Source organism: Pseudophryne corroboree, chromosome 8 (genome assembly GCF_028390025.1).
Source record: "Pseudophryne corroboree isolate aPseCor3 chromosome 8, aPseCor3.hap2, whole genome shotgun sequence".
In the NCBI taxonomy this organism is placed as follows: Eukaryota; Metazoa; Chordata; class Amphibia; order Anura; family Myobatrachidae; genus Pseudophryne; species Pseudophryne corroboree.
In genome coordinates this window covers 313542121-313561016 of record NC_086451.1, presented here as the reverse complement: position 1 = coordinate 313561016, position 18896 = coordinate 313542121, and the positions used below count along the sequence as shown (strand labels likewise).

The 18896-nt window shown below is 45.8% G+C and overlaps 1 protein-coding gene across 1 annotated transcript in view; it reads left to right on the top strand.

Annotated features, from left to right (window-relative positions):
- The window catches only part of TMEM185A (transmembrane protein 185A), a 90464-nt gene extending 76570 nt beyond the window's left edge, over window positions 1–13894 (top strand). Inside the window, exons 6-7 of the mRNA XM_063937392.1 lie at window positions 12143–12266; window positions 12365–13894. Coding sequence (XP_063793462.1) covers window positions 12143–12266; window positions 12365–12609 — 369 coding nt within the window. The 3' untranslated portion in view covers window positions 12610–13894. The remainder of the gene's footprint in view (window positions 1–12142; window positions 12267–12364) is intronic.
- Window positions 13895–18896: the final 5002 nt, after the last annotated feature.

The following is an 18896-nucleotide window of genomic DNA, read 5'->3' as shown; positions in this document are numbered from 1 at the left end:
ACTGTCACCTTTCCTGATTCCAAAGAATTATATGATTTATTTAAATTAGTCTGGAAAAATCCAGATAAAAAATATCAGGTGTCCAAAATGTTTTTAAATACCTTCCCACTTGCCCCTGAAGGCTCTCTAAAAGCACTTTCTAAAAAGGCGGTGCTCCCTGCTTCGGGCTTTTTTACGGTAAAGGAGCCGGAGGATAGATTTTAGCGTGGTCTGTATTTTCCTATCTACACTGCTGCAGGTGTGGCTCAAAGGCCGGTCATTGCTGATTGCTGGATGACACATGCCATTCATACATGGGCTACTCAGATTCAGGAGGGTCTTTCGGGTGATATGACCTTGGTTACTACTGTAACTTTCGTGAAACACATTCAGGACATGGCAAGAGTCCTCTGTAATTCCCTTAAAGAGATTGGCAATATAAATGCAAGAACCACTGCTATGGCTGTGTCTGCATACAGAGCCATATGGTTGCGTCAATGGATTGCAGACGCTAATTCCAAACGTAATGTGGAATCTCTTCCCTTGACAGGTGAATGGCTCTTCGGAGGTGTATTGGACGCATGGATCTCTGCGTTTCTCCCTTCAGGGGCTACGCCTGCTAGGCGTACCTACCTGGGACTATCTACTCAGTCGTTTCGGTCCACCAGATTTCGATCTAGGGCCCGGGGTGCCTCCAATGCAGCTAGAGGCTCCAGAGGTAAGCCTAAGAAACCAGCCATTGGCAGCTCTCAGGAACAGAGCACTAGTTCAGCTTCCACAAAGACTTCGGCATGACTGTGCCCACCCACCCCTAGAGGGTCTCGTGGTGGGAGCTCGGTTACGTCACTACAGCCACATCTGGGACGGTTCCTGCCAAGATGCCTGGGTAAGGGACCTTCTCTCAGGGTTACAAGCTGGCGTTCAACGGTGCTCCACCCCAACGATTTTTCAAATCAGGCTTGCCAGTTTTAGAAAATATGCGTGTTATACTACTACTGGCCATAGACAAGTTGGTCCAGTCCCAGGTCCTCCAGATTTCAATCTAGGGCCCGGGGTGCCTCCAATGCAGCTAGAGGCTCCAGAGGTAAGCCTAAGAAACCAGCCATTGGCGGCTCTCAGGAACAGAGCACCAGTTCAGCTTCCACAAAGACTTCGACATGACAGTGCCCACCCACCCCGAGAGGATCTCGTGGTGGGAGCTCGGTTACGTCACTACAGCCACATCTGGGATTCCTGCCAAGATGCCTGGGTAAAGGACTTTCTCTCAGGGTTACAAGCAGGAGTTCAACGGTGCTCCTCCCCAATGATTTTTCAAATCAGGCTTGCCAGTTTTAGAAAATATGCGTGTTATGCTACTACTGGCCATAGAAAAGTTGGTCCAGTCCCAGGTCATTGTTCCAGTACTCCTGCTACAGCGAGGACAAGGTTACTTCTCCAGTCTGTTTGTAGTGCCAAAACCAAATGGGTCTGTGAAACCCATTTTGAATCTGATGTCCTTGAATCTTTACCTGAAGGTTTCCAAATTCAAGATGGAATCTTTGAGAGCGGTGATCACGGGCCTGGAACAACAAGAATTCCATGTGTCGCTGGATATCAAGGACGCCTACCTCCATATCCCGATTTGGCCTCCTCATCAGGCCTATCTACGGTTCGCCCTACTGAACGATCATTACCGGTTTCAGGCGTTGCCCTTCGGGTTGTCTACAGCTCCAAGGGTGTTCACGAAGGTGATGGCAGAATTGATGTTCCAACTGAGTCTAGGGGGTCAACATTGTCCCTTACCTGGATGATCTCCTGATAAAAGCAAATTCCAGGGAGCTTCTAATTCTCCATATAGATCGCACTATCCAACTTCTGTCTCACCACTGGTGGATCCTCAATCTACAGAAGTCTCAACTGGAACCGTCTCAAAGGCTCATGTTTCTGGGTATGATACTGGATACTGTAGCTCGAAGAGTGTTACTCCCAGAGGACAAGGTGAGAACACGTATAGAGATGGTTCGCATGGTTCTCCGACCTGCTCGAATTTCGGGGAAAATGGTGTCCTCGTACGAGGCGATACAGTTCGGCAGGTTCCATGCCAGACCCTACCAATTGGACGTCCTGAACAAGTGATACGTTTCACATCTTCAGATGCACGGAATGATTCAGCTGTCACTCCAAGCCAGGATTTCACTCCTTGTGGTGGTTACAACTTGCTGGAAGGTCGACGTTTCGGGATTCAGGATTGGATTCTCCTCGCGACGGATGCGAGCCTGGGAGGATGGAGGGCTGTCACCCAGGGAGCACAGTTCCAGGGCAGGTGGTCTGCCCAAGAGGCCCTACTTCCGATCAACATTCTGAACTTCGGGCTATCTACAATGCTCTGATTCAGGCCTCCCCTCTACTCAGGGATCAGGCGCTCCAGTTTCAGTCGGACAACGCCACGGCAGTGGCATACATCAATCGACAAGGAGGGACAAAAAGCAGGTCCTGCATGCGAGAAGTGTCAAAAATACTTCTCTGGGCGGAAAGAAATGCAAGAGCGCTGTCCGCAATTTTCATTCCAGGAGTGGACAACTGGGAAGCGGACTTCCTGAGTCGCCACAACCTCCACCCGGGCGAGTGGGGATTACATCCTCAGGTGTTTCAACAGATTGTCGACAGGTGGGGATACCCGTAGATCGACATGATGGCGTCTCGCCTCAACAAGGAGCTTCGCTGCTACTGCTTGCGAACCAGGGATTCTCAGGCGAGTGCAGTGGATGCACTGACATCACCTTGGCCTTACCGGCTGGTCTACCTATTTTCTCCGATTCTGTTGATCCCAAGGGTGCTCCAACGGATCAGACATCAGAGTCAAAACAATCCTGATTGTGCTGGATTGGCCCCGAAGGGCGTGGTACGCAACTCTTCTGGACATGTCCATAGAAGACCCTTGGCCTCTGCCGCTAAGAAAGGATCTTCTCCAGCAAGAAACGTTCGTCTACCCGGACTTACGGCGGCTTCGTTTGACAGCATGGAAGTTGAGCGGAATATCCTAGTTCACAAAGGGCTTTCCAAAAAGGTCATTGCAACTATGATGCAAGCCAGAGAACCTGTGACGTCAAAACATTCTCATCATATCTGTAGGAGATATGTCTCTTGGTGCGAGGAACGCACGTATCCACCTGCGGAGTTTCACTTGAGACATTTCCTGCCGGCTGGTGTGGATAAAGGCTTGCGTCTGGGTTCCGTTAAGGTCCAGATTTCAGCTCTCTCAATTTTCTTTCAGAAGAAATTGGCTGTATTGCCAGAAGTTCAGACCTTCTTACAAGGGGTACTCCACATACAGCCTCCCTTTGTGCTGCCTACGGCACCCTGGGCTTTGGATGTAATATGTAAATTTCTACAGTCCTCCTTGTTTGAGCCTCTGATGACGGTAGAAGACAAGTACCTCACATGAAAGACAGTGATGTTATTGGCCCTGGCTTCTGCTAGACACGTCTCAGAATTGGGGGCCTTATCGTGTAAAAGTCCATACTTGGTCTTTTATGAGGACAGAGCGGAGCTCCGGACTAAACAGCAGTTCCTGCCAAAGGTTTTCTCTGCGTTCCACCTGAATCAACCTATTGTGGGTCTGTCCTGTTCTTACGCTTCGGCTCCTCCGGAGTCTTTGGATGTTGTGCATGCCTTGAAGATCCATGTCAGGCGCACAGCTCGGGTCAGGAAGACGGATTCTTTATTCGGGCTTTATGATGCGCAGAAAAAGGGTTGTCCTGCTTCAGAGCAGACCATTGCTCGTTGGATTAGGCTTACTATCCAACAGGCCTATCTGTCGGCAGCCTTACCTGTTCCTCAGTCTCTGAAGGCCCACTCTACAAGGTCAGTGGGCTCTTCCTGGGCAGCTGCCCGTGGAGTCTCGGCCTTGCAACTATGCCGAGCGGCTACCTGCTCAGGGAAGAACACTTTTGTGAAATTCTACAAATTTGATACCCTGGCCAAAGAGGATACCCAGTTTGGGCAGGCGGTGCTAAGCAGTCTCCGCACGTTCCTGCCCATTCTGGAAGCTTTGGGACATCCCCATCGTACTAATTCTGTCCCCAATATCCCTTATGGATGCTAGAGAAAATAGGATTTTAAATACCTACCGATGAATCCTTTTCTCGTAGTCCATAAGGGATATTGGGCGCCCGCCTCTGTGCGGTTACTTTTGCAGGTTATCTGTTTTGTGTTTCCTGTTCAGCTGTTGCTGTTTTTCTGTTGCCAGCCGTTACTGGCCAGGTTATGTTATGGTGTGCTGGTGTGAAAATCTCACCACACTTCTTGTTGTCATGTTTCCTTCTCTCAAATATGTCCTTTCTCCTTTGGGCACTGTTTTACTTATAACTGTCTGTAGGAGGGGGCATAGAGGGAAGGAGCCAGCACACCCAGTTGAAGAAATTTAAAGTGCACTGGCTTCTTTGGACCCGTCTATATCCCCATCGTACTCATTCTGTCCCCAGTATCCCTTATGGGCTATGAGAAAAGGTTTTACCGGTAGGTATTTAAAATCCTATTTCTCTAACGTCCTAGAGGATGCTAGGGACTCCGTAAGGACCATGGGGATAGACGGGCTTCGCAGGAGACATGGGCACTTTAAGAAAGACTTTGACTCTGGGTGTGCACTGGCTCCTCCCTCTATGCCCCTCCTCCAGACCTCAGTTTGATTCTGTGACTAGAGGAGCTGGGTGCATTTCAGGAGCTCTCCTGAGTTTGCTGTTAGAAAGCATTTTTGTTAGGTTTTTTATTTTCAGGGAGCCTGCTGGCAACAGACTCCCTGCATCGAGGGACTGAGGAGAGAGAAACAGACCCACTTCTCTGAGTTTCAGGGCTCTGTTTCTTAGGCTACTGGACACCATTAGCTCCAGAGGGATCGGTACGCAGGTCTCACCCTCGCCGTCCGTCCCAGAGCCGCGCCGCCGTCCGCCTCGCAGAGCCGGAAGAAAGAAGCCGGGTGAGTATGTGAGCAAAAGATCATCACAGGCGGCAGAAGACTTCAGATTCTACACGGAGGTAATGCACAGCACTGCAGCTGTGCGCCATTGCTCCCATTCACCCACACACTCCGGTCCTGTCAGGGTGCAGGGCGCAGGGGGGGGCGCCTTGGGCAGCAATTTAAGACTCCTATATGGCATTTTAGTGTATATACATGTACAGCTGGGCACTGTTCATGTATATAGAGAGCCCCCGCCATGATTTGAAATATTTCGAGCGGGACAGAAGCCCGCCGCCGAGGGGGTGGGGCTTCTCCCTCAGCACTCACCAGCGCCATCTTTTCTCCACAGCACCGCTGAGAGGAAGCTCCCCGGACTCTCCCCTACTTGACACACGGTGAAAGAGGGTTTTTAAGTAGAGGGGGGCGCACATATTTGGCAAAATACATATTACAGGCGCTACTAGGTAAACACACTGTGTTTTTCCTGGCTCATATAGCGCTGGGGTGTGTGCTGGCATATTCTCTCTCTGCCTCTCCAAAGGGCCTGGTGGGGAACCTGTCTTCAGAAGGGCTTCCCTGTGTGTGTGCAGTGTGTCGGTATGCGTGTGTCGACATGTCTGAGATTGAAGGCTCATCTAAGGAGGAGGGGGAGTGTATGAATGCTAGGTCTCCGTCAGCAGTGCCGACGCCTGACTGGATGGATATGTGGAATGTTTTGAGTGCAAATGTTAATTTACTGCACAAAATATTAGACAAAGCTGAAGCTGGGTTACAGTCAGGGAGTCAACCCATGCCTGTCCCAATGTCGCCAGGACCTTCGGGGTCTCAGAAGCGCCCACTATCCCAAATAGCTGACACAGATACCGATACGGACTCAGACTCCAGTGTCGACTACGAAGATGCAAAATTGCAGCCAAGGGTGGCAAAATGTATTCAATATATGATTATCGCTATAAAAGATGTTTTGCATATCACTGAGGAACCCCCTGTCTCTGACACGAGGGTGCACATGTTTAAGGGAAAGAAACCAGAGGTCACCTTTCCAACCTCACATGAGCTGAACGATTTATGCGAAAAAGCGTGGGAAACTCCAGACAAAAAACTGCAGATTCTCAAAAGGATTCTTGTAGCGTATCCTTTCCCGTCACAGGACAGAATACGGTGGGAATCCTCCCCTAGGGTGGACAAAGCTTTAACACGCTTATCAAAAAAGATAGCGCTTCCATCCCAAGATACAGCTACCCTCAGGGATCCTGCTGACCGCAAGCAGGAGGTTACCGTGAAGTCCATTTACACACATTCTGGTACGTTACTCAGACCGGCTATTGCGTCGGCCTGGGTTTTGTAGTGCTGTAGCAGCATGGACCGATTCCTTATCAGCAGATATTGAGACTCTTGATAAGGATACCATTTTAATGACCCTAGGGCATATAAAAGATGCTGTCCTATATATGAGAGATGCTCAAAGAGACATTAGTTTACTGGGTTCCAGAATAAACGCTATGTCTATTTCTGCTAGGCGTGGCTTATGGTCCCAGCAGTGGACAGGTGATGTCGACTCCAAGAGGCATATGGAGTTGTTGCCTTACAAGGGTGAGGAATTGTTCGGAGAGGGCCTCTCTGATCTCGTCTCCACGGCTACGGCAGGTAAATCAAATTTTTTGCCATATATTCCCTCACAACCTAAGAAAGTGCTTCATTATCAAATGCAGTCCTTTCGTCCCAATAAAAGCAAGAGAGCACGTGGATCGTCCTTTCTTGCCAGAGGTAAGGGCAGAGGGAAAAAGCTGCATACCACAGCTAGCTCCCAGGAACAGAAGTCCTTCCCGGCCTCTGCTAAATCCACCGCATGACGCTGGGGCTCCCCTGAGGGAGTCAGCTCCTGTGGGGGCACGTCTTCGACTGTTCAGCCACGTCTGGGTCCACTCACAGGTGGAACCATGGGCAATAAAAATTGTTTTCCAGGGTTACAAGCTAGAATTCGAAGAAGTGCCCTCTCGCCGGTTTTTCAAATCGGCCCTACCGAAACAACCCCTGGAAAGGGAGATAGTTTTACAGGCAATTCACAAATTGTGTCTGCAACAAGTGGTGGTAGAGGTTCCCCTGCTTCAAAGAGGGCAGGGATACTACTCAACTCTGTTTGTGGTTCCGAAACCGGACGGTTTGGTCAGACCCATTTTGAATTTAAAATCCCTGAACCTTTACTTAAAACGGTTCAAGTTCAAGATGGAATCGCTCAGGGCGGTCATCGCCAGCCTAGAAGGGGGAGATTTTTTGGTATCTCTGGACATAAAGGATGCATACCTGCATGTCCCCGTATATCCTCCTCATCAGGCGTACCTGAGATTTGCGGTACAGGATTGTCATTACCAATTTCAGACGTTGCCGTTTGGGCTTTCCACGGCCCCGAGAATTTTCACCAAGGTAATGGCGGACATGATGGTGCTCCTGCGCAAGCAGGGTGTCGCATTATCCCGTACTTGGACGATCTCATCATAAAAGCGAGATCAAGGGAGAAGTTGCTGAGCAGCGTATCACTTTCACTGAATGTGTTACAGCGACACGGCTGGATTCTCAATATTCCAATGTCACAGCTGAATCCTACAACTCGTCTGCCCTTCTTGGGCAAGATTCTGGACACAGACCAGAAAAGGGTTTTTCTTCCGACGGAAAAAGCGCAGGAACTCATGACTCTAGTCATGAACTTGTTGAAACCAAAACAAGTGTCGGTGCATCATTGCACTCAAGTTCTGGGAAAGATGGTGGCAACATACGAAGCCATTCCATACGGCAAATTCCATGCAAGGACCTTCCAATGGGACCTATTGGACAAATGGTCCGGGTCGTATCTGCAATTGCATCAGAGGATCACCCTGTCCCCCAGGGCCAGAGTATCTCTCCTGTGATGGCTAAACAGTGCTCACCTTCTAGAGGGCCGCAGGTTCGGCATTCAGGACTGGATCCTGGTGACCACGGACGCGAGCCTCCGAGGTTGAGGAGCAGTCACACAGGGAAGAAATTTCCAAGGACTTTGGTCAAGTCAAGAGACTTGTCTTCACATCAACATCCTGGAACTAAGGGCCATATACAACGCCCTACGTCAAGGAGAGATCTTACTTCGCAATCGACCAGTTCTGATCCAGTCAGACAACATCACCGCAGTAGCTCATGTAAACCGCCAAGGCGGCACAAGGAGCAGAGTGGCAATGGCGGAGGCCACCAGGATTCTTCGCTGGACGGAGAATCATGCAAGCGCTCTGTCAGCAGTGTTCATTCCGGGAGTGGACAACTGGGAAGCAGACTTCCTCAGCAGACACGATCTGCATCCGGGAGAGTGGGGACTTCATCAGGAAGTCTTCGCGCACATTGCAAGTCGGTGGGGACTACCCCAAATAGACATGATGGCATCCCGTCTCAACAAAAAGCTACAAAGGTATTGCGCCAGGTCAAGAGACCCTCAGGCGGTAGCTGTGGATGCCCTAGTGACACCGTGGGTGTTCCAGTCGGTATATGTGTTTCCTCCTCTTCCTCTCATACCCAAGGTGTTGAGGATAATAAGAAAGGGAGGAGTGAGAACAATTCTCATTGTTCCAGATTGGCCACGAAGGACCTGGTATCCGGATCTGCAAGAAATGCTCACAGAAGATCCGTGGCCTCTTCCTCTAAGGCAGGACCTGTTACAACAAGGTCCCTGTCTGTTCCAAGACTTACCGCGGCTGCGTTTGATGGCATGGCAGTTGAACGCCTGATCCTAGCGTAAAAAGGTATTCCGGATGAGGTCATTCCTACGCTAATAAAGGCTAGGAAGGACGTGACATCTAAACATTATCACCGAATATGGAGAAAATATGTTTCTTGGTGTGAGGCCAGGAATGCTCCTATGGAGGAGTTCCACCTGGGCCGTTTTCTTCACTTCCTACAAACTGGAGTGAATTTGGGCCTAAAATTAGGCTCCATTAAAGTTCAGATTTCGGCCTTATCCATTTTCTTTCAAAAGGAATTGGCCTCATTACCTGAAGTACAGACTTTTGTGAAGGGAGTACTGCATATTCAGCCTCCTTTTGTACCTCCGGTGGCGCCTTGGGACCTTAACGTGGTGTTAAGTTTCCTTAAGTCACATTGGTTTGAACCACTTAAGACAGTGGAGTTGAAATGTCTCACCTGGAAGGTGGTCATGTTGTTAGCCTTGGCTTCGGCTAGGCGACTGTCGGAATTGGCGGCTTTATCACATAAAAGCCCCTATCTGGTTTTCCATATGGATAGAGCGGAATTGCGGACCCGTCCTCAATTCCTACCTAAGGTGGTCTCATCCTTTCATATGAACCTACCTATTGTCGTGCCTGTGGCTACACGTGACTTGGAGGATTCCGAGTCCCTGGATGTGGTCAGGGCTTTGAAAATTTACGTGGCCAGAACGGCTAGGATTAGGAAAACAGAAGCACTGTTTGTCCTGTATGCAGCCAACAAAGTTGGCGGCCCTGCTTCAAAGCAGACTATTGCTCGCTGGATCTGTAACACGATTCAGCAGGCGCATTCTACGGCAGGATTGCCGTTACCGAAATCTGTTAAAGCCCATTCCACTAGGAAGGTGGGCTCTTCTTGGGCGGCTGCCCGAGGGGTCTCGGCATTACAGCTGTGCCGAGCTGCTACTTGGTCGGGGTCAAACACCTTTGCAAAGTTCTTTAAGTTTGATACCCTGGCTGAGGAGGACCTCATGTTTGCTCAATCGGTGCTGCAGAGTCATTCGCACTCTCCCACTCGTTTGGGAGCTTTGGTATAATCCCCATGGTCCTTACGGAGTCCCCAGCATCCTCTAGGACGTTAGAGAAAATAAGATTTTACTTACCGGTAAATCTATTTCTCGTAGTCCGTAGAGGATGCTGGGCGCCCGTCCCAAGTGCGGACTTCTTCTGCAAGACTTGTATATCGTTATTGCTTACATAAGGGTTATGTTATAGTTTCATCGGTCTTGGACTGATGCTATGTTGTTTTTCATACTGTTAACTGGGTAGTTTATCACAAGTTATACGGTGTGATTGGTGTGGCTGGTATGAATCTTGCCCTTGGATTACAAAAATCCTTTCCTTGCACTGTCCGTCTCCTCTGGGCACAGTTTCTCTAACTGAGGTCTGGAGGAGGGGCATAGAGGGAGGAGCCAGTGCACACCCAGAGTCAAAGTCTTTCTTAAAGTGCCCATGTCTCCTGCGGAGCCCGTCTATCCCCATGGTCCTTACGGAGTCCCCAGCATCCTCTACGGACTACGAGAAATAGATTTACCGGTAAGTAAAATCTTATTTTTTAAATCTTTACAGTATAGAGGAAGTCTGGCAAAGAAAAACAGTTTCTATAGTAAATATTTACATGAACATGAAATCACTGTGCACACTAGTATTAACAAGCAAATATGCATAATGATGTTAAAGTATATACAACGTGTAATTTGCTCCAGTTTCACTGGCCAAACACTTTGTTTTAGACCAAATTATCTGCAGATTGCATTGTTTGAGATCAAAAAGTTTGTTGATTGCAACAAAAATTTTGACATGAATGTTCAGTTGTTGAACTGACCAGGCCTTCATCCAGCCAAGCCAACTGTGCCTTCTGTGGTGTTTCTGAACCCTCCAGGGGTCAAATCCTTTAAATTAGGTCATACATGGTAAAGTCTAATCGGGTCTACTACGTTATGCCGGCAGCGGGGCGAGCGCAAAAGAGCCCCATGTGGGCACGGTGGCGCGCTGCGCGTGTCAGGCTATTCATTCTCCCTCCAGGGGTGTCGTGGACCCCCCAAGAGGGAGAACAGTTGTCGGGATCCCGGCGCCTGTATGCTGAGTGCCGGCATATCAAATGCCTCCCGTCTAATCCAGGGGTCAGCAATTAGCGGCTCTTCAGTTGCTGTTGAACTATACATACCAGCTTGTTCTATCACAGTTTTGTCATACCATTATGACTGGGATTTGTAGTCCCACAGCAGCTGCAAGATCGCTTACTTGCCCACACCTTGTCTAATCTGACCAATTTAGTCACTGGGTGATCAGATGTATCTTTTGGATTACTGTGTCCTATTGCCCAATTTAAGGAAGAGGTCTCGTAATGGAGTTGACTTTTCTTTTCTTTGCGGACCCTTGTCTCTCTTCATTTGTTCTCTATTTGGCCTCCTCCCCTGTAATACCTGTTTCCCATTTGGCTGTTCCTGTGAGATACCTGACATTTGATGTATTGGGAAGTTTATATTTTAGAGCAGGCATGTCCAAACTGCGGCCCTCCAGCTGTTGTGAAACTACATATCCCAGCATTCCCTGACAGTTTTGATGTCAGAGAATGCTAAAGCTGTTTCAGGGCATGCTGGTATGTGTAGTTTCTCAACAGCTGGAGGGCCGCAGTTTGGACATGCCTGTTTTAGACTATAAACTTGAACCCACACAAGAAGTGTAAATCAGCAAGACGTTTGACTATAAACTACCAATTTACACCAACTTCAAATCTTAAAGACCATTATATATATAGACTACACTTCAGCTTAAATTGTTTTTGGAAACACTTAAAATCTTATAGCTTCAGCTACACAGTCATGTATTTGAATTAAATATGGTCCTCTGAGTATTCCACTCATTGCTATAATCTCACTATCTCTTTTCCTCACTCAGTGGCGTCACTAGGGAGGGTGTCACTTCTTGCACATGTGAAAAAAAGCATTGCCTCTTGCCAGCAAAGCCACGTCCTGACAACTGCACTATGCGCCTAACTCAGACCTGATCGCTAGGCTGCATTTTGTACAGTCTGCGAATAGGTCTAAACTGCGCAGGCGCGTCACACGGGTACAAAGCTGATTGCCGCTCAGCGATGGGTTTGTGCGAAGAATCCATACGCATGGGAGTTCGCAAGGAGATTGACAGGAAGAAGCCATTTGTGGGTGTCAACTTACCGTTTTCTGGGAGTGGTTGGCAAAAAGCAGGCGTCAATTCGGTCCCGGACAGGCTGCAGTGTTCGCAGCTGCTGAGTAAGTCCTAGGCTACTCAGATACTGCACAATATCTGTTTGTACATCTCTGTTACACATGCGTTCGCACACTTGTAAAGCAAAAATACACTCCCGTATGGACGGCGACTATGCAAAAAAAAACCCTAGCGAGCGAACAGGTCTGAATTAGGCCTTATGTTCTTCCCTGTTCTAAACATAATTTACTGTTCATCAAAGAATAGTCTTCTAAATATTTTTTCTTGTCTTTAGATTCTACTTGTTCATCGATTGGATGAACATAATTTGTTCTCCTACATCCCCATCTTTGTCCCTTTGTGGCTTTCGTTAATTACCTTGATGGCGACGACATTTGGGCAGAAAGGAGGGAATCACTGTAAGCATATTATATTAGTGATATTTATGCATGGTAATGTCACTATTTATTTTGAGCTTACAGTATTTTCATTTTCATAAAATCTAAACTCCTTATAGGGTGGTTTGGTATCCGTAAAGACTTCTGCCAATTCCTGCTAGAGATATTCCCTTTCCTGCGGGAATATGGCAATATTTCGTATGACATTCATCACGAGGACAGTGAAGACGCAGAGGAAACACCTGTACCGGAGCCTCCGAAGATTGCGCCAATGTTCCGTAAAAAGACTGGTGTTGTTATTACACAGAGCCCAGGGAAGTATGTCGTACCACCTCCCAAACTGAGCATTGATATGCCAGATTAAATGGGCTTTTACTTGACCATGCAGAGGTGCACTTGCCTGAAAGAAACTAGACTGTATACGCTACTGACCTCACTACAGATTGTTTTCCTGGTTTTTATTCTTTACTCTTATTTTTTTATGCAGTCTACTTTATAATGCAGCTTTACATTACTTCTCTGTTCTGCTGCATTGAGACCTTTCCCTGACCATGTCAGCTAAGCTAATAGATTTATATATCCATTTAATACTTGGACTCCTCAGAGAATAATGTAATATTGTAATGTAAATTGTCTGCTGTTTGTCATACCTGTAAAGGCTTTTTTGTTTATTGTACAGCTAGTGTGCAAGGAACCTTCACTTTGGAAACAAGTATTGAATCTCTTAAATAACCACTAGCAAAACCATGTTTCTCTGTATGGAAAAATCAAGCATTACCGCCTTATTGAAATGGTAATATTTGAGAAACAAGCTTAATATTCTGTCCATCCTGGTACCAGTCCAATTCAGGATTTTATACTTGTAGGTGTTTGAACAATGCTTGTTTGTATAGTATTTATAAGAACATTTTAGCAATGTAATATATTCTGTTCAAAATTATACTTATGTACAGTATAAATTGATAAATACAGAGTATTTTTTTTAAAATAAGGTTTGTTTGTAAGAAAAAAAACTAAAAAAGTTGTTTTCCGAAAAGTCAGTTATTATATTTTACATTTTAAATGCTCCAGTGATATGTTTGTCGTTACAGTTGCCAGTAATTTTTTTTCACACTGTTTATTCAAACTTTAATTCAAATCAGTTTATATGTAAAATATCAGTGATATCAATATGAATGTTAATAAATTATAAGGCAGTAAAACCGTTGCTTGTATAGTTCTACTGCATAAGTCTGGTGTTAAGTAAATTCTTTAGATGTCTTGAAAATTTCATGGTGTTTAATTGTTATTTTGATCATTTGTGTACACGACGCCATGAGGGCTCCACAGCACCTTACAACGTACATAAATAGGAAGAGTCTGAACACATCAGCAGTCATAAAACCCAAACCAGCAGGTTGTTGGCATTGAGGTGATAAGTAGGGAAAGGAAAAGCACATGTCAAAGTCAGAAAAATGTCTCTATGCACGTTGCCATATTTGCACCGCACACTGGTCCATGCTGCGCATGCGTGCGCTTTCCCGTGTCTGCGCATACCCGCTAGTGCGTGCACCCGCTCGCACGGTATGTGCATTTACGGTAAAGAGTATGTAGTCGTAGCGTGCGACTCATTCGTTACAAATGTTCACAATTAATGTAGTTTATAGATTATGGTCCCTTTGATAGATTCTGAAAGTTTGGTTAATATAGAATGTCCCTGAACGGAGGAATCCCTCTTTGTATTGTGCGAAGGATCTAACAGGGGTCATACAGCAGTGTTTGGTACCCATCGGAAGAGTATTTAATCAGCAATATTCCGGTGTTGGTTTGGAGCGGATTAATCGCTCGTGCGAATAGTTATGGACATAACAAGTTATGTCTATTTTCTATTATCATTTGTTCTTACTTAGTCATGCATCAGTGGGTCTCAAATGGCTCTTTGACCTCAGAGATCCCCCAAACAATAGTTTGCATGTTAAGAGGGCCTCATATCTACACATGCATAAGGTAATCACAAGAATAGTAATTGAAGATCAATTGTACTCCAAATCAGTATCTTTCCCGCAGACGGAGTGCAATAGTCTTTAATTACACTGAGCTTTGAGACTCAATGGAGAAGACCAACACCTGTGTTTACAAATGGGGCTGGATTTGTATACAGGAGAATGAGGGCTGAGATGTCATTGTCTCAACTGAAAGTGGACATCATGAATATAGAACAAAACCCAGACAGGATTCTGGGTTTGTATTCGCCAAACAATAGCTTCTCACTAGACAGGAATGTGTTGGTCATCACCCATTGTGTTACATAACCAAGGCCACTGATGCAGCTGGCTCACATGCTGGGAGGGACACACACTTCTTGTGGTTGACACACCCCCACAGCTGGAATGCAGGTATGATATACCCACTGGAGATCACAGGGCTGACTCTCTCACTCAGAACTAAGCTAGCATCAAGCAGCATGGCGGCTACATCCCCAGGACAGAATTCCTTCCCAAAGGCTAAGTATTGAACTTCACATGGCTAGATAAGGAAACAGATAGATTGCTTTCTGGTTTAAATAGGATATTGTAACTTGGTTGTATGATTGTTGGGTGTTTGTGTTGGTGCCCTGTGGAATCTGTGATGGTAGCTGGGATCTTGTTAATCATAAATACCACCATGCAGTACTTTTGAATATGTGCTGGTAGCAATGGCAGGCTGATACTTGTGAGTACCTGGTGGTCTGGTCTTGTGATAACTCATATGCTCTGGTTATAGAGATACTGAAGTTGTTTGGGATGTGAAATTATGAGATGGTTCTAGGAAGTTGGATTACATTGTGAAAGGTGATTTAGATTGTTTGGAATTGTAAAATCAGAACATATGCATTGTTTTGAGGCTTGGACATTTTGGAATAAAATGGAGTCTAGCTTCTGCCCCATGCGGCATTGTAGGGACGATTGTGTAGCTGGGTGTTGTGTATATAGGGACAGGCAGCATGGGTAAGCTCAAGTACTTTCTAAACAAAGATTCTCAGCATTTATTAACTGCGCAGCGATTGTTCCTCACATGTGTAAGCTTCGCTGCAACCATATTGTTTTTTAATGTTATTGTGAGCCAATTTCTCTCATCTCTCTCCGTCTCTCCGTCTCTCTCTCTCTCTCTCTCTCTCTCTCTCTCCTCTTTTCTCTTATATCTCTCATAGTATTATAGTATTGTACTGTATTGCATTTAGGTCAGTGTAGTATTGTCTTTTTGTATTTATTGTTTAGATCTGTGGTTAGGAAGTCTCTGTTATATTGTAGTGTATCATTTGTACTGTTACCCCCTTTTTACAAGTATATTAGATATAATACAGTTAATAGGCCTTGGAACCTAAACCAGTATCTGTGTATTTTCTATAGTGTTAAGTGTTCACTTGAGCGTCGGTGACGCTCAAGCAGCTTTGTAGATAGTCAGGTTACACAAGGTTGCACTTACACCCTGTACTCACATTAAGGTATTCTGTGTATTTCATTGGTATAAGGTTTTAACATAAAGGTATAGTGTTGTAAGCGTCTGCATCGCTGGTGACCTCCTCGTGGTCTCGAGCGTAAGCTACGCTACAGCGAATCATTCCCCTAGACATAACCAATAACGTGTCCTGTGATCACTGGGCCGCGAGCGAACGTGACGCTTGAGCGTCTCGCCTACGGCTGAGCGATCGCTACGCCAATAGCGTACCATTACGGTACTTCTTGAGCAAACAGCGTACAGTGTTCTTAGCTTCATAAAGGGTTGTTTATACGACAAGGAATTTAGCATTGTCAATTGCGGGCTCGTCCTATACTTCTCATATCTGCACTAGGTAGATCAGCAGACATTATCCCTCCAGCAAAGGGTGGGAGGTTGTCTCACAGTGCTGACGGGATAAGCGTCTGCTTCGCTTAGATAAAGAGTGCTGAAGGAACCCGGTAACCGGAGGTAAGAACAGTACGCTATTGTCTTTGAAAATCTGGTTTTTATTTCAATTTGGTGCCAACTACACACTCAGGCCTAGAATAACTTTAGGAGTTTTGAATGATGACTTTCTTTGTGACAAGAGGCCGCATGGTCTGTCCACCATTTTGTGTGACCCTCATGGAGGTGGAAGGGGGAGGAGCAGCGGCCATTTTGGGAAGGTCAAATTTTTTTTTTTCTGAGCGGCTGGTTTTCAGTTGACTCAGGAAACAATCAGCCATCCACTGTCAAAAAGAAATCATCATTTAATGAGTTTTTTTTTATGCATTTATTTAATCTATATCATAGTCAATCATAAGTAATAGTGATTGGTACTTATATGTAATTTCATATGCGTGTGCTTACATCAATGTATGTTATTAGATTAAATTTAGAATTGCATTTTTATCTGTGTAAGTTTCACATCTCACCTTCCTGTTTGCCATTTGCATTGATAACGTGCTGAGAAAAAACAAGCACACAGCATAGAAGATACTGTGTGGTGTTTGGTAAGCGTTTATATAGTGAAATATCGCTTATAGTAAGGCGATACAGAAGCCACAAGACAATAGCACACATTTGTTCAGTTTCCAAAATTTAGTTTAAATACCTTACTTTACTGTAACGCCTCTGGGGAGAGCTATCAGACTACGGGAAATGATTTTTCTGATCAGAAAACTATAAGAATGATAGTGGGTTGAAAACGGTATGAGTGTATTGAATCCCGCTTTGTGGACTTTGTGATCTATGTGATAAAACGGTATTGAATTCCGCTTTGTGGACTTTGTGATCTGTGTGATCTATGTGGAACGTGATGAGCACGATCTGAGTGAAAACGTGCAACAGAGTGTGATAAAGTTTTCGTTGTATTACGCTCTGGCTGTTTTGGAGCACAGTAGGGAGACTCCAATGATCCTACCATTTATGGGCAACAAGTGTCTATAAGTGGTACGATTGGACCGCACGGTTGTATGTGTGACCAATAACGCAACGTGATATGAGGTCGTATATCCATGCGTAAATCTTGCCCTCATACGTGTTGTAGGGAGCACATGCAAGCGTGATTTGTGTAAAGAAAAAGGAAGGGAATTTTCTCAGGAAAATCTCTAGAGATAGGGCCTGCAACGGCTACACGTGTCTGCTAGAAGGCGGAACGGGGATACCCGGAGCAGAAGAAGTTCAGTGGAAGAGCTTTAAGGATTTCCAACGAAGTTCTGTGTTTGGTGCATTTTAGGAAGTTTTTCTGTGTTAAAAAGGTCCACAATGGCAGCCAAGTGCACAACACAGAGACGGTCGGAGGTCAGGATTCAGACTCCAGAGGCTTGCAGACACCGAGGGTCTGCTCGGTTAGTAATGTGGGGGAAATATGGTCCCCACACTGAGACCTTTTGTGATGAATGGACACGAATGACTGCGGGGGATAAGGCACCATTTCCCGGGATAGGTAGTTTTGACTCAGAGGTGTTGCATAATTTAAGGCAAAGGATCAGTCTCATAAAATCCTGGAAACAACGAGTTAAACATGATGGTTGTTTACAGTTATGGCAACAGGAAAGTGAATTACAAAAAGAGTCTATTGACTTTTCTGACTCTTATCTTGAGAGGAGAGATATGGCAGCAGGAGAGGAGTTGATTGCGGAGAGAAAAGCACAAAGGTGGAACAATAAAAACGCTCTTAGCAACTGTAATATAGATTATAAGAATAAGTGTAATAAATGTAACAATGATTATTGTAATACTGTTGAATGTACAACTATTAACCCATGCAAGTCGCACCCCATGTTAAACTTTCCTCAGGAATACAAACAAGAAAGTGAGCCCAGAACGATGTCGGCACCTCTTCCAGAAGCCATCCTACAAGACATCCAGGTGGACGCGACCAAATTGGTAAAGGCAATAATCAAACCCCCTAACGGAGGGTCAGGTGAGGTCGTGTCCACAGGTACGTACAATGTTTTATATCACGCACAAACAAATGTACCCCATATTGTAAGACCAAAACAAGGTGATGTGATTGAGTTTAGTCCTGTCAGGGTGATCACAGTCCCCAATGGGAAGACTGATGATCAGGGAACCATTCCCGTCAAGGACAGTGCAATGCGCCATCCCTGGTCCCGGACAGAATTGAGATCAATCATGTCTGATTACCCAGATCCTAGGAAAGATCTAACTGTATGATCAAAGATTCACAGAAGGCATACCAACCCCCTAGACATGAAAATGAGCAAAAGTTATGACACACCAAATTACAAGCAGGGATCACATAGGAAGAATTTTGGGCCACACCCATGATATGTGGTCAGGAAAGGTGATCATTAGGACTGATGGTAAGCCTGAGGTAACGGTTAATGAAGTGGGAGGTCATTCCCTGAAGACACAGGAATGACCGGGTGAAAAGTTGTAAATGTATTCGTGAAAATCTTTTTCTCTTTTCTCACTCTCTATCCCCATCTCTGACGAGTATTGGTAAGAATTCACACATTGCATACCCACTTGGTCCTTGCAGAAGTCTACCAAACCCCAGCATGACCTATCCGCCACTATGTATTCTGGCCAGATACAGACAGTGGAGTAATGCAAGTGCTGGTGGGGAGGGACTGCTCAAGGAGACCAGTAGATACATAGATATGACAGCCTAATAAGTCTGACAATGTTTTTCTAATGCTAACAATGTTTTCTTACAATGTTTAAAAATGCTTTGTTTCTCTT